This window comes from Pholcus phalangioides, unplaced genomic scaffold (genome assembly GCF_987345545.1).
Source record: "Pholcus phalangioides strain wild (caught in Gottingen) unplaced genomic scaffold, Ppha-v1.0 ptg000017l_1, whole genome shotgun sequence".
Lineage (NCBI taxonomy): Eukaryota > Metazoa > Arthropoda > Arachnida > Araneae > Pholcidae > Pholcus > Pholcus phalangioides.
The window spans coordinates 38792713-38809082 of record NW_028301610.1 but is presented as its reverse complement, the minus strand read 5'-3'; the positions used below and the strand labels follow the sequence as shown (position 1 = coordinate 38809082).

The window sequence follows — 16370 nt, the reverse complement described above, 5'->3', positions numbered from 1 at the left end:
TGATGCCCTAACCCCTAACACGTTCTAATATTTCTTAATTGCTGATCAAGTCCTGACTATGTCTTTGCACGAAATTTCATATATTATTTCAATGGGTTTCTTCAAAGTATATCCAGCAATTTCGGTAAAATCTGGCACACCGTGGTCTAATACGTACCGGATTAGCGAGAGTCTACTGCAGTGGTCTTCAACCTTTGAGGCATAGCAGGCCATATTGAAACATTTTATAAAGTACGCGGGCCACAATGTTATACTGTGGCATTTTTCGTTATTAAACGAAACGGGGGGGGGGGCATAATATAGAAGATTTTTATTCACTCTGAATACAAATAATACAAAGGCAAAGGCCACAACAGGCAGAGTGCCCAACGAGGTGGCTGAAAGAGAAAATAATAATAATTAATATAATAATAGTAAAAATAAAATAGAATAAACAAATAAAAAATAATAATTTCTAAAAAAAATTTTTAAAATAATTTCTTTCATTGACAATAATTTTAATTCATTCTGAAATAATTTCTTTCATTAAATTTTATTCATTCTGAACTAATTTCTTCCATTAAAAATATAATTCTTATATTTACTCTGATATAATTTCTTCCCTCTATTGAAGAAATGTTTTTCTATTAAATATTATCAGTATCTTTATATCAAATCAAATATATTATATTTGAGATATCAAATCTTTATTAATCAGTAATATTAAATTACTAAAACTATGACGGATCTCCATTTTTGCCGTGTGGCTGAAGGCACCAGGACGGACATCTTAGATTACTAAAAATATGATGCAGAATTTTACTGTGATTTTTTTTTTTAATGGGAGTGTGATTATTTTTCATCTAGTACCAGAGAATATCATTATATTTCCTTATCTTATTTTTGTGTTTATGGTTTTGGTGATGCAAAAATAAAAAAAAAGTTATGATTTTCATAATATTGTTCATTTTAGTGAACCATCTCGTTCTTATTAGGGCTAAAAGGGTGCAGTGGTGGATAAAGGCAAATTTGTGGGTGGGGGCGGTGGTTGTGACCATGTGTTCAATTTTTCAGGACGGTTCTGATTTTTTTTGGAAAAAATTCTGAATTTTCTCCCTTTTTTAAGCAAATTTATTTTCTTGGTTTGTTATTCAGTCAAAAACGTAGAAAACATTTTTTTTTCCATTTAATTTTTCTGCTCTCGGGGGGGGGGGGAGGGGGGTGACAGCCCTACCTTTATTCCGCCCCTGATAGGGGGGCCTCCAGATCAGGTTGCGCCTGGGGCCTCCCAAAATCATGATCCGCCACTGTGTGTGTGTGCACTTTCCAAATTTTTACACAGTTGTTAATTTTTATGATTTTCCAAGATTGCAGAGTTTTTGAATTCATCCGTAAGATTAAAAAAATATACTGCCGCCCTAAACATTCTGAAATTTTGCTCAAATGTGTTACTCACCACGTGTTAGTAAAATGAACCTCAGCTTTAGAAATTAACCCAAGTATTTCTTAAAACAAATATTGAATTCTCAGATTTTTGAAATTTATAACAGTTTTTCAAACTTTATAAAATTCTAACCAGATGATCAGACATCAAGGTTCATCATCATGCCGTATAAGTATTTTTACAAAATTTCAGAATTTTTGGTGTAGTAGGTTTTTTCATATCTTAAACGGATGAGCTCAAAAACTGCAATTTGTGAAAATCTCGTTCAAAACATTTTTCTTGTTTACGTTTAAACTGTAATTCATTAATTTTTAATTTTATTTTGAAAAAAAATACAAATTAACCCGATTCACATGAAGTTTTTGGTATTTGATTTTCAAAATTGAATGAAATATTTTTTGAAGTCATGTTTGAAAAATTGACTTCAGGGGTCATGAAACCCCTTATATGAATAAAGTATCTCCAACAATTTAAAGATGAGATTTTTGTTTCCAGTTCCAATTCAGAAGTTTTGAAAGATTTACATGTTGCATCACAGCTTTTGATTGTAATTCTGCAACACAATTAACATGAGTAGCACAACAAGCATAAAGAATGAAATCGATCACAGTTACAAATTGTCACGATGACGACTAACAATTTTTACGGCGTCTCATTAATGTTATAAATGTGTGTATGAAACAGTAGGCCCCTACTCAAAACCATATTTGGAGCAACAGACAGTAAAGACATGGTTTTCATTTCGAAAATTGAGAGCTGGGGGAAGGGGTTGTAAGCATGATTTTTCAGAAAAAAATTAACAAACAAAAAAACACACATATAAGAGCAAAGGGACGGCAAAATTAGCAGTGCCTAGGGCGGCAACATCCTGAAGTCTGTCTGTGTGAAGAGGGGGGCCTGGGAGCACAACTGCCCCCTTATAAACATACGCCTCCTTTCCTGACATGACAAGCAGAGTTATTTTTAATAGGTCATTTGTTTTGGCGCAGTTTGACCTAATTGGTCCTTGCACCACAAAATACATAATCCAATTCAATAAATATGCTCTAGAATAAACCTACATCTGAAAAAAAATGACCAAGTTCTGCACTAATCATGCAGGCTGGAAAAAATTTCAAAGTAGTCAAAATCTTTCTTGTGAAAGGTAAAGTAAAAATTTAAGTCAAAAAGGAAACGAAAAATCTTCATTGCACATGCAGAAATCGGTATGAAAATGTGACTCGATGAATAATCGATAGAAAATATCCAAAACTACTAATTATTTTGAATATGCCAATTCATCAAATGCCTTAAATGTTATTATTTTACTATTTTTACAACTCACCTTCGTCAAGCTACCATTTTTGCAATCTTCGTTCAAGTTTTTTGCACGTGACTGTTTCGATGAAGTTTTAAAATAACTCAAAAATATTGCCGTTTCATTGATCAACATGTAATCTAATTAAAACGACAGCATATAAAAAGGATCACGTAGTAAACACAATGCACTGCATGCAAATTCCCTCAAAAAATTTTCAAGTAGATCTCATTTGGCTAACACTACGAATCTGGTGATAAATTTGCCAATATAGTGGATGAAACTAACACACTTAAGCTAAACGTAACAAAAAGGTTATACTATCACACTACATGGAGAGAAAAAGTGCCAATCGTGAAGGAAGAAAGCTGAACTTGGCTTCTAATGGGATTGAATATTTCAGTTCATTTTTAAGAAGTGACAACCTACTGCTGGCGGAGAAATGCACTTTGGTTCACTTAATATTCATCCGATCGAAAAACGGAAAACACTTTTCTGCATTAGTTTTTCACAAGGAAGAACATGTGTAATTATTGGGCAGTCGATAGTTTCCACCCTGTATGTGTATGCTAATTACCTTGAGTAATATTATTGAAAATATCATTAATCAAATTGCTTCTTAAGCAATTAAACTACATGACTTCGGTCGTGATAAAGGAATTTAATTTCAACAAAAAGCAAAAGAACACATTTAAAAAAATCTTCGTCCAAATGTAGGAACCAGACACAGAAAAGAGCATGTTTATAATTTGGCTACAGAGTGAAAAATACAACAACAGATTACATTGACATATGAACTTCAAAAGTCTTTCACAGAAAATAAGAAGTCAGTTAAACGCCGTTCATCGGCAAGAGAAAGCAAAGGAAAAGAAGTGTTGGATTATAGTGAATGCATCGAAAGGAAATTAAAAACATAGCCCACTACATGGAAAGGGCTCTCACCTCAACATAGGTGTCTGTTGAGCAGCAACATATTTTTTTCCTAGAGATAAATTAGAGCACAAGAGACGATTACTTTAATTTTTTTCTCAAGCTTGTGCACTGAAGCTTATGTGCTGAACAGGGATTGCTGAATTTTGAGTAATGCCCAAAAGCAAACCATCTAAATTTTGTCTCTTGCAAAAGCTAGTCAAAGAATTTGGGGAAGATTTTTTTCTACTGATGGAATCATTTTGTTTTACAAAGTGTGTGTCTAAAATTGCAGCTGAATAGAAATTTCTATCACACAGCACATTGGAAGGCATAGGCATAAAAAGGGAATTGAGCAGTCAAGAAAAAGTGTCAATCATCTCAACTTCTCTCTGAACAGTATAAGCAGTCTACATCATCATCTTCAAAGAAGATATACTTCTTCAAGGAAATGTGCTCCTTGAAAGAAAACAGTTTTCGATTAAAGAAAAACTTAAGATCATTTGTGAAGTTATGCCAGAGTAAATAAAAACAATGTGGCATTGAAATGCTGCATATACCTTCATCTATTCTTTTACTATTTTTGAAAAATCGGAATTGCAAATTCAAACAGCAGTTATAGGATCCAATTAAAAAGAAATCAGACTTTCAAATTTTCAAAATGCAGATGCAGTTGTCTTTACAGGACATTTTTTCAGGGCACATTCCAGAAACACACATGGTTTCAGGACAAGTGTTCCCAAAATGTGCCAGCTCAAACATCAAGTAAATGAATTAACAAAACAAGTAGAGAATTTGAATGAGCTGAATCACTGTCGATCTCGCTCCAATTCTAGAAATCGTAATGCAGTAAAAAAAGAAAATTGGCTTTGTTGGTACCATTTTCGATTTGGAGACAACTAAGTGCTTTTCGCCCTGTTCCTATGGGTCAAAAAACGAGTCAAGCCATCAGAAGTATCTGCGGCTTCTGGGAATTTGGTTTTAAGTCGCAGGCTTTATGTGAAAGATCGCTTAAATAAGTCTGAATATTTGGTAGATGCAGGTAGCAATGTTTCATGTTATCCCAGATCATTTATGAGTAAAGAAACTACTGTTAGCACATTTAATCTCTATGCTGCGAATGGGACATGTATAAAAACATATGGTGCCAAATTGCTTACTTTAGATTTGGGATTACGCCGTACGTTGCAGTGGCCATTTATCATTGCCGATATCAGCAAACCTAGGATAGGGGCTGATTTTTTACAGAATTTTGGTTTGCTTGTTGACATTAAAAAACTCAACTTAATTGACCCCTTGACAAATCTTGTGTCTCATGGTTGTGCTGGTTTATGTGACATTCAGGGAGTAAAAACAATCTCGGACAAATCTGTGCATGCCCATCTTTTGCTCAAGTATAAAGAGATCATGCAGTTAAATACTGCACCTCAAAATACTGTAAAGTATAACACGTTACATTTTATACCAACCGTAGGCCCTCCTGTTTCAGCTAAAGTACGCAGATTAAATTCTGCGCAGTTGAATATAGCCAAGCGAGAATTCGATTATATGCTAGCTAAGGGTATTTGCAGGCCTTCAAAAAGTGGCCAGCCCTCTTTACACATGATTCCCAAGGGTTCGTCTGACTGGCGACCCACGGGTGACTACAGAGCTCTGAACCGCATTACTGTACTGGATAAAGTATCCTGTACCACACATTCATGATTTCTTGCATATGCTCAATGGAAAGTGCATATTTTCTAAAATTGATTTGGTTCGTGCCTACCACCCAATTCCAGTTAATCCACCTGATATACCCAAGACTGCCATAATAACACTATTTGGGTTATTTGAATTTCTATTTCTAAATTTTGGCCTCTGTTCAGCAGCACAAACTTTCCAAAGATTTATCAATGAGGTTATGCGTGGTTTGGACTATGTTTTTTTCATACATTGACGATATTTTGGTTGCTAGTGAGAATCCGGAGCAGCATAGGCAGGATTTGGAAGAAATTTTTAAACGTTTTTTGGAATATGGTATTGTCATTAACGAATCTAAATGTGAATTTGGCAAAAAAACAAATTTAATTTTTAGGTCACACAATCAATCAAAATGGCTGTTGTCCTACTAAAGAACAAGGGAAGGAGCAGGGCCATCTTAAGAGCATCATGGGCCCCCGGGACAAGTGCTGTTTCTGAGGCCGTACCTAGTAAATTCTAGAAAATTTCAACTAGATCTCATTTTCGTGAAGCCCCTCTACTCTTGAGGCTTCCGGGCCACGCTGGGTGGGCCCATGTGTTAAGAGGCACTGGGAAGGGGTTGTTTTTTTTTCTCTGTAGATTTTTTTTACCCTCAGGGACTTCGGCTTTAATTTCAGCGATAACGCACAATTCTTGAAGTTTGGGCTGAAAATCCCTGATGATGAAAAAAGAATATCTAAAGTGAAAAGAAATAACCCGCATGTTTCTGCACACATGGTCTAAAAGGATTATGCATAATTGATGGTAAAAGTGATAAATGTTGCGAAATTTATCAAACTTACCAAGATGATTGGTGTTTGCGAGATTTGTACAGAGCGAAATGTTCTGAAAAAGGAGTTTGATCTATGGTTCTATTATTTTGAATTTGCTCAGTAATTGTAACTTCCAATTGTTCTTCCTACATCTTTTAATGGCAACAAAAGACCACTCAATCTGCTCCTGGAAAATCTCACATTTCTCTTTCAGATGTTATCTTTCCATTTCCTAAGAACTTTTAGTTCCAGAACTTTTTTTTTCTTGTTTCGCAGTGCCAATCCAAATGTTTTCCACTGTGCCTCAAATTGTAATATATAAGCTTACCTTACAGTTACAGGCAGCTAGATTAAATTCGCACTACAATTAATATTCCCAAATAATGTATAACATAGAAGAAAAATTGTGTTTCAATAAACTGGCACACTATATTTAATTAATAAATCTATTTGGTGAGACATATCATTGCTATTATACCAAGTACCTTACCAAGATGCAAAACAATGCTGTGAAGCACATCTTAGGGACAACAATACCAATAGAATAAAGAAATGCATATTTTGCACCTCAAATTTTTTTCTTAGTTTCAAAAACAGAATTGGGGGTGGGGGTCATGATTGCGGAATATGCTTTGCAAAACTATTTAAAAAAAATCAAATTGAATTTCCAACATACGTTCTTTATTAGTTTCTTGAAACGGAAAAGATGTCTTTTTAGAGTCCCATTGTGGCCACACCTTACCAAGGCCTCCCTGTCTAGGAGGGCCAAGCCTCATAGTATCTGGAACAAGATCCATGAAACTCCAAAAAGATGTTCAATTGTGTATGTACTGTTTGTTACAATTTTCCACACACACATACGTTCCCCTCAGGGGCGGCTCGAGACAAAATCTCTATCCGAGCGGAACCTATTTTTGGGCCCCCTTGACCTTCCCAATTAAAAAAACATTTGTTTCAATCGCTTCGTTTTGATCAGTTCAAAGGAACAGAGATATTTTATGTCATAACATCATGTCAATTTTTTTTTTGCCCTTTTACCTTGGTGCTCCTTCTAGAGTGGGCAGAAATCATTTTCCCATTTTCTCGCCCTTTTACTTCAGACTTAACGCTGCTCCTAGAGAGAGAGAGGGCACAAATAAGTTTTCCTAATTATTTTTTTACGTTTCCACTTCGGATATGACACCCCTTCTAAAGCGAGCAGAAATGATTTTCTTTAATTTCTTTCACTCTTTTACGCCGGATTTGGCGCTTCTACTAGAGGGGGCAGAAATCATTTCTCCTGACTTTTTTTCGCCCTGTCTACCTGAGACTTGGCGCCACTCTTACAGTGGGCACAAATAATTTTTCCTAATTTTTTTTGCCCTTTCACTTCGGATTAGATCGGATTGGATCTAGAGCACACACAGTCCACCGAGCTGCCTCTGGTTGAACTAATAGGAAAGTCTGGCGAGCTGGGGGACTGGCCAGTGATCGGGGGCACCAAAGTGCAAGGGTTTTCTTGTGTGAGCACATTTTTCTTTCTCCTCGTGTGACAGGTAGGAACAAGGCTCAAGTGCAGGATCCCTATTTGAAATGGTCAGCAAATCATAGGTTTTAATTCATTCATTACTTTTTTTAAATTCACTAGTCGCTCCCCCCCCCCCAAACACACACACACACCTCTTCAGTTTCAATTCATTCAGTTTTTTTAAAATTTATTCAATATTTATTTTTCGAAATACTACACTGTATTGGCGATTCGATTCTGCATTTTTAATAAAAGTAATACAAGTCGGGAAAAAAGAGGCATGAAAGGCCTTTGGCTCAAAATCTTTCCCACATCAAAAGACACCTTCAATTCTTATAATACTCCTCACAACACAGGAAAACACTGGCTCTCGTTAGTAGAAAAATTGGGTGACCAAGGGTGATTCCTCTATTATTTTTATTTTTTACTGCACAACAAAAAAGAAAGAAATTGTGTCTCCCCACAAAATCTCCAGCAGGGTTGAATGAAAAGAGCTCGAGAGAGAGCGTTTATTTTTATCTGACCAAAATCGCTATGTACTGTACGTATATAGGTGCATTGCCCATCGATTCTTTTCTTTTCGAAAAATAACCATAATATTATATACACACAAACCTCCAATTTTTTTCCCATCTCGGCCATTTTTCATGTATATTTTATAGTTATATTTTTAAATAACTATCTTAAAGATATTTTTCTAGTAATGCATATTTAACACGTTTCGGCGCCCCTTCTCATTTTGCACCCGGTACAACTGCACCGGTCACACTGCCCTAAGACCGCCTCTGACTGACTGTGTGAGTGACCATATAAGTGGGTGAGTGACCAAGTCAGTGTGAAATTGACTTTAGGAGTGAGTTGGTGACCGAATCTGTAAGTGTGTGATTGACTGTATGAGTGAGTGACATATCTGTGAGCGTGCAATTGACTGTATGAGTGTGTGGCCATACGAGTGTCCAAGTGAGTGATTGACAATATGAGTAACCGAGTAATTGACTGTATGAGGGGCCGAGTGATTGCCCATATGAATGATTGCATGAGTGACCAGGTGAGTGGTTGTATGAGTATCCAAGTGAGTGATTGACTGCATGAGTGTCCAAGGGAGTTACTGAGTCATTGCCCATATGAGTGACTAAGAGAGTGACCAACTGAATGCTTGTATGAGTAACTAAGGGAGTGACTAAGTGATTGACGATATAAGTGACAAAGTGATTGACGATATAAGTGACAAAGTGATTGACTGCATGAGTAACTGAGTGAGTGACAGAGCAATTGACCAAGTAAGTGACTGAGTGATTGCTTGTACCAGTTCCAAAGTGAGTGACTGAGTGATTGGCCATATGAGTGACCAAGTGATTCACTGAGTGATTGTTTGTACAAGTTTTTCAAAGTGAGTGAATGAGTGATTGACCGTATCAATGACCAAGGGATTGACCACATGAGTGAGCGAGTGGTTCACTGTATGAGTGACTGAGTGATTCACTGTATTTGTGTCCAAGTGAAAGATTGGCATATGAGTGATCGAGTGATTGATTATATGAATGATTGTATAAGTAACCAGGTGAGTGACAGTATGAGTGTCCAAGTGAATGATTGAGTGATTGACTTTATTGGTGTCCAAGGGAGTTACTGAGTGATTGACCGGATGGGTGACCAAATGAAAGTCCAAGTGAGTGCTTATTTCAGTTTCCGAGTGACTGAGTGATTTACTGTATGAGTGATTAAGTGAGCATTATCATGACCATGATAATGACCAAGAGAGTGATCATATGAGTGAACTTAATAATAACTAAGTGAGTGACCACGTGAGTGTCTGCAAAGATGATCCTCTCTTATAGGTGGTTACGTAGTATTTTAATAGGCTCCAAGAATTTGGAATTTAAAGTGAAGTATAAAATAATTTTTTACGAATTTACGTTGCAGCAAAATTTTTCAACATAAACTGGAGTATAACTGAAGAAAAACATTAAAATCCCCCAAGGTACCTTACCCCTTCCCCCCATGCTTCTTACATACCCCAATGCATTTGTGACAGTAATAGACATTATATGCTTTGTGAAAATTTTTGGCATATACTCACCTAACATTTACACAAGGGGCAAAATGTCGGATGTGAAATGAGATATCCTGTCCAACTCACATAGTTGCTCACTTGATCACTCATATAGTCACTCAATGATTCATACTATCACTTACTTGGTGATTCATACGATCACTTACTCTGTCACTCATGTTGTTACTCCTGAGGTCACTCTTACGGTCAGGGAAGGTGAAATGCCAGTGGGTAAATGTCCAACTTACTTGATGATTCATGCGGTCACTCATACAATCATTCATATGTTCACTATACGGCTATTAATACCATCCCTCATACAGTCGGGGCAGGTGAAATGTCAGGAAATATATGTCCAACTCACTTGATCATTCATAGGGTCCCTCACCTGGTCACTCATATGGTCAGGACAGGAAAAATACCACAGATAGATGCCCAACTTACTTGATCAGTCATATGGTCACTTGGTCATTCTTACTATCAATCATATGTTCACTCATATGATCGCTTATATGGTCAGGGCAAGCGAAATGTCATCACAGGGCTAAATGTCTAACTTACTTGATCATTCATACAGTCACTCACACGATCATTCACATGTTTACTCATAGGGTCATTCATACAATCAGGGCAAGTTAAATGTCAGGGAGTAAATATCCAATTCACTTGATCATTCATACGATCACTCACTTGTATCATCATTCATATGTTCACTCATATGGTCAGGGCAGGCGAAATGTCATGGGATAAATGTCCAATTGATCACTGATAAGGTCACTCAATTGGTCACTCACTGAGTTGCTCATATGGTCAGGGGTTAAATTTCTGGGGGGTCAAATATAATGGGGCAAAATTTCCAGGGGTCAAAAACTGGGGACAAAATATGCTAGGGGCGAGATGTGGGGAACGAAATGTTGGAGGCAAAGATTCTGTGAACCACTTAACAGATAGTTATGGATATTCAACTGCTTTCAGTGAGTGGATGAAATTGTCAAAAAAATGAAAAGTGAAATTTAAAAAATTGAGTTACATTATGATAGGCTTACGTCAGGCATCAGACCAGGTAGACAGGAATGTGGGTTATAGTAAATGACGATAATAACAGTATTGAAGGGGAATCACCCACCTCTGACTTGTATGGCTTCTCAATTGATACTAAATCATAAGGTAAATTAAAATGCCAGGAACTTGGGTAATAAGAAAAATTTTTAGAAACTATGGTAGCAGAGGAGAGCCTAGACTTTGTAGTCATTACAGAATCTTGGGCAAACAATGGGGATGAATCCTTCTGACACATCTCAGGATATGATACTTTTTTCAGAAATAGATCTGCCAGGAAAGGGGATGAAGTTTTGATTTATGTGAAATCATGTTTGCAGGCTCGTGACTTCAACATACAGAATAGTAATATTGAAATTACATTGGTTGAACTTGAAAACAAAAAGCATCATAAGCAAGACTTGGATGTAGCTGGCCTAAAATATATTGAAAAATGACCAAAAAAATGTCCCAAAATCTCGGAAAAATGCCCTAAAAATTCAAAAAATGCATTAAAATAACAAAACAAATTTATGTAGAAACTGAACCAGTGATTATATTAACTGGAGGTCAAAGAAAAAAAATCTTATAGTATCTATTGAAAATCACATTAATTCTCAACATTAGATTTCATCAAATTTTTGAAATAACAGGATAAAATTCTCTCAACATCAACAGATGTTATTAGGGATATTTGGAGGGGGAGATCACACATCTACTCATAGTGTTAATTTCTCTTCAATTTCAGACATTCCTGTAAAGACATCAACACAAAAAATTTTCTACACGCAATAAGTCCGCTTATTTTCCCTATTATTTTTTTAAATTTCATATGGTAGCAAATTAGCCTACCCTACTTTCAGCACACTGATTTTATCGACAGCATCAATAAGCTACATACTTTTCTGCAAGGACTGAAGGATGGAAACCAGAATACTGAAGATTGATCTTATGTACGTCATCAGTTCTTCAATGTTCCTAAGACAAAACAAAGCTTAAGAAAGCTTACTGCATGCAGCATTCTTGCAGATCAAAGTCATTTAACACGAATTTGCGAATTTTGAAATTCCCTCTGTAATACATGCAAGTACTGTACTATATAGCTCCCTTTTATAAAAGGAAAATTCCTCTCAACATCCCATATAGGTTCAGAATTTCTTGAATTCACTTTCATTTATAGTTTGGTTGACTGTATGTAGCCAGCTCTTGGGATTTCTATTGAATAACTAAATTTACCTGGAATTTATTCTATAAACTTTGCCATCTATAAAAAAAGATAAAGATCAAGTGATGAAAGTTATGCAATTTTTTTGTTTAAAAATTGTTTTACCCTTATTTTGAAAAAAATCTCAAAAGTGGAAAATATCCTACAAATGTCATAAAATCTAAAAAAATGCCTTAAGGGGGTTGGTGCACGCAAATTTTCCAAAAAACACATTTTCCAATTTTTCAATTTTTAAATACTATGAAATTTTTTGAGTCTAACTGTGTTTAAGTTTTTCTTCTACCTGTATTAAAAATATTTTTAATGTATTTTTACATTAACTGCTGGCAGGCATTACACATGCTAATGTTTTTTACTAAAATGCGTTTTTCTCAAAACTATGTTTATTGTCAGATAAGGAACATTGTTTCGAACACAGCTCATTCAAATGTCATGAAAATTTGTATGCCTCTCAACACTATAGTGTTACATACTTTAACATGAGCTTTTAGGATTTTAATTGTTGGTTGTTTTTTTATTGAAATTTAACTCCAACAACATGCAACTTTTTCAAAAATCACATCAAAATTTACCCATATTTTGTGCCATAAAAAATTTTAAAATAATTTTAATAAAAAATCCTCATATCATAAAAAAAAAAAAAAGAGTATCATAGGCCCCCGGGCCAAATGGTTTTTCGGAGGCCCTAGCTGATAAATTGTGGAAAATTTCAACCGGATCTCATTTTTGTGATGTCTGGTCAGGCCCATGCATTAAGACGGCACTGGGTGCTACACATGCTCTCATTGACAAACAAGGCTTGAGCTACGAAAAAAGACTTGATTTCTTGAATATGTTTAAATTGGAAAAACGTAAGTGTCGGGGGATATGATCAAAGTAGGTTACCATCAATCAACTGCTAATCAACTGCTTTGGCAAGGGGACACCAGTATCGTTCAGTAAAGGTCAATTCCAAGTTGTAGTGCTGCAGGAAGTTTTTCTTTAATTGGGTTGTTAATAAATGAAATAGCTTCATTGCTGGGGGGGGGGGGGGATTCATGAATTCTAACACAATTGACACGTTTAAAAAGAAGTATGATAAACATAGTGGGATAATTTCAAAAGCTATCCATACTTAAGGTAAGACAACCATAATCTTTTTTTATGGGTAGTGTATTATATAGTACATAATAAACAGACAATTACTTGTCTGTTTTTTCTTTTGTGACGTATGCTTTTATATTGGGTTGCTGTATTTTGATTATATTTGACATCCATATTTTTTATGGGTTCTTTTTCAGTCACTTTGTTGGGCAATTTGCTCGTTATAGCCTTTGTCAGGGCTGCAACTGGGGGGAGCATGGGGGTCTGGTGCCTCGGGCGATGAACCAGAAGGGGCGCTGAATTGACCCTTTAACTGCTTCTTCTACATGGCAAGGGGTGCCAAAATGCCAGTTTGTCCCAGGTGACAAAGTTGCGGCTCTTTCCTTTGTATTTGTATTTAACCTTTTTGTGTTTTTTTACTAAATTGGTTTTGAATGAAAATCATAAGCAACTTATATAAAGCTGCAGCAGGTAAAAAGCCACAGATTTTTTCTCTAGCCATTTTTCTGGATGTGGCTTATACATTACAATGACTTATTTAAGGGAGGTCACACTACTTTAATGCATCCCTCTGGAAAAGTCACAAAATACTACTTTTGCAATGCTTTTGAGAGTTCACTGGCAAAAACCATTTTAGGAGCTTTTATGACATTTGTTACACTAATTCTTTCACTAAGAAGAAAATGCTTTAATGAAACAAACAGATAATCATAGCATGAAGAAATGTCCAGAGCACATGGAGAATAAGGGAAAATATCCTAGTCAAACGTTAATGATTTGTTTCAAATGGCAATAGAAATATGAAGCCTTATGTTATAGTACTGGAAATGCATTGTGTTAGTTAATTTCTGTAATTTGTTCCTTCAATTTGTGCAGTTAGAAATAGCATCTTGTTGCATAATTGGAATGAAATTTCTTGAATCACATGCACTGGCAATATTACTAACCTTGCATGCAAAAGCAGCTTAGCAATAGAAGGGTACATAAACAAGTTCCAATAGAGACCCAATAATATTTGCACACTTGAAGCTTCACAACTCCACTGTCTTTTTTCTCTTCCTCAACAAAAGCTAAGGGAAATTCTTCAAAAATTTCACAAGCTTCAAGAATATTTTCTTTGTTCAATGACTGGTCTTCATTTCCATTCATGAAGTTTGTATCATCAGAGTGGGCTATATATATCTCAGGAATGATTCCAGAAGGTCCTGAGAGAAAGAAGTTTGAATTAAAAATTACAATAAGATACATTCATACATATATTTTATGAAAATTAAATTCTATAAACTATTGTTCTTTTTTTAAGAAAACAATTGAAGGGGTCAGAAGCAAAGATGCAAATGATCAAAATCTAGTTTCAAGAAAATACACTTCAAAGTTGATCTACTACATACAAGATCTATGTAGTAGTCAAACTAGTGGCAGCTAGAAAGCAGCCCTAGTATAAAGTAGATTTTTCTATTTGCCATAGTAGTCAGATAATGGGTAAGGCTGTGCTCATAGTGGAGCAAAGAGGTGCGAGTTATAAGAATTGCAACAAGGAAGAAAAAAATGCATAGGGGTGGAGGAAGCAAATAGTAAAAGAGGAGGAGAATAGAGAAAATGGCCGGAAGGGTTCTGAAATATAAGGGTGTGATGATGATCCCTCCACAGAAGAGGGGAAAAAAGGGAGAAACAGACCAATCAGCAGATAGCAAAAATCACCAGATCAAGGTGAAAACAAACAGGTTTGTTCAAATCTTTCATCTCGTTGAGTGGACTCTTTCTCTTTTTTCCCTTGCTTCTCGAGTATGTGCAGTGTAGAACAAAACAATTCAATTGTTTTCATCACTGGTCTCTATTATGCACTCCTGTACCTCTTGGTCACCTAACTTTGTGCACAGCCAACTTGAGAGAGAGAGAGAGAGCGTGCCTTAAAAAGTAAAAAGTGTATCAAATGATGAGTGATAAAGATTGGTTGTATTCACCATGTTTTACAACTTTGCCACCATCAATTAGAATCACAGCATCAGCTTGCTCTAATAGTTGTATTTTGTTGGTACACACAACTCTTGTTTTATGTTGCAGTAAACCAAAAATGCAATGCTTTAACAAATGATCACCAACATGTACATCAACTGCAGCAATAGGATCATCAAGAAGATATAAATCACAGTTCTGAAAAAGAGGTATAAATTTTCAATTTATTTGTTAAAACAAAAAACTTCAAACACAAAAGATTGTTGATACTACAAAGGCTGGATAAAAAGTAGTGACAACACACACATCAATAGTTCTGAATACGGTTTCCAGGCAAGAATACCCCCCCTTGGGAATTTTTTGGGATCTCCTGGTCCCGAAACTCGAAAAAATACCTAGGAAATCGGGGAAATTACTGTTGTGACACATTAATACTAAGAATGGAATGTAAAAGATTTCTAAAAAAAATTAATGGGAATATTCAATAAAAATTTGATTTTCTATACCTATATCATAGAATTGCTTGGGGAAAAAAAATGGGGGGGGGGTTGAGAATAGGGAGATTAAGTAAAAAAACGTGGAGGGGAAGGGGCTTCCAGTTTGTGTAAACTGTACTAGCAACCCTGCCTACTATGAAACCTTAAAGTACTGTTTTAGAGAAGCAAACACATGAGAGATAAACAAAGGATATAAGATTTGATAAAGGTACATGGTTACCATTAGGACTGTTGTGATTTCTAAATGTGCTAGAGTGTCAATAGCTATCCCAATTATTCTGTGTGTTGGATCCGTCCATTTCTGAAAAAGACTGAAGCTCTCTGCTATTCTGAAGTCGAACATACATACTACCTTCATATTTTCCTCACTCATCAGCAGCCCTTACTTTATGGCCTTACTTAGGGGCCCCCTTTCCTCGGACAATGATTGCGTAATCCCTCCAATACTTTCTTACCTTCTTTTTACTCTCTCCCCCCCCCCCAACCTTGATACTTAAAAATTTATCCTCTTCGTCAGTTTCCTCTAACCACCTGCAAGTGATTGAGAAAAGAGGTTTTATGGTTTTACACTACCCAATTTGGTGCATGTGAATCCCTTCCCTGAAGAAATTCATCGTTCACAACTGATCCCGCTATTTAAGCAATACAGCAGGAAAATAAAACAGAAATTGCAGGGGGGAGGGGTTGCTGTTTTTTTACTTTCAAGTAGGGTGATCACAATCAGGCTTTTGAATCTGAATGGCTTCAAATGAGAAAAAAAAACCATTATATACAAGTGGGGGAAAATTAGTTTGTTAAGTTGAAGTTACAAATCTCAAATGTTTGGATGCAGTTTAAAATGCATAATTCCAGAGTGCTTATTTTGTGTCAGTGGGTATGAATTATTATAT

At 35.8% G+C, this 16370-nt stretch overlaps 1 protein-coding gene across 1 annotated transcript in view; it reads right to left on the bottom strand.

Annotated features, from left to right (window-relative positions):
• The window catches only part of LOC149073030 (ATP-binding cassette sub-family C member 10), a 142003-nt gene that overhangs the window by 76601 nt on the left and 49032 nt on the right, over window positions 1-16370 (bottom strand). The window contains exons 7-8 of the mRNA XM_089246106.1: window positions 14992-15181; window positions 13975-14232 (exon numbers count right to left, since the gene is read on the bottom strand). Of these exons, the coding sequence (XP_089102232.1) occupies window positions 13975-14232; window positions 14992-15181 (448 nt within the window). The remainder of the gene's footprint in view (window positions 1-13974; window positions 14233-14991; window positions 15182-16370) is intronic.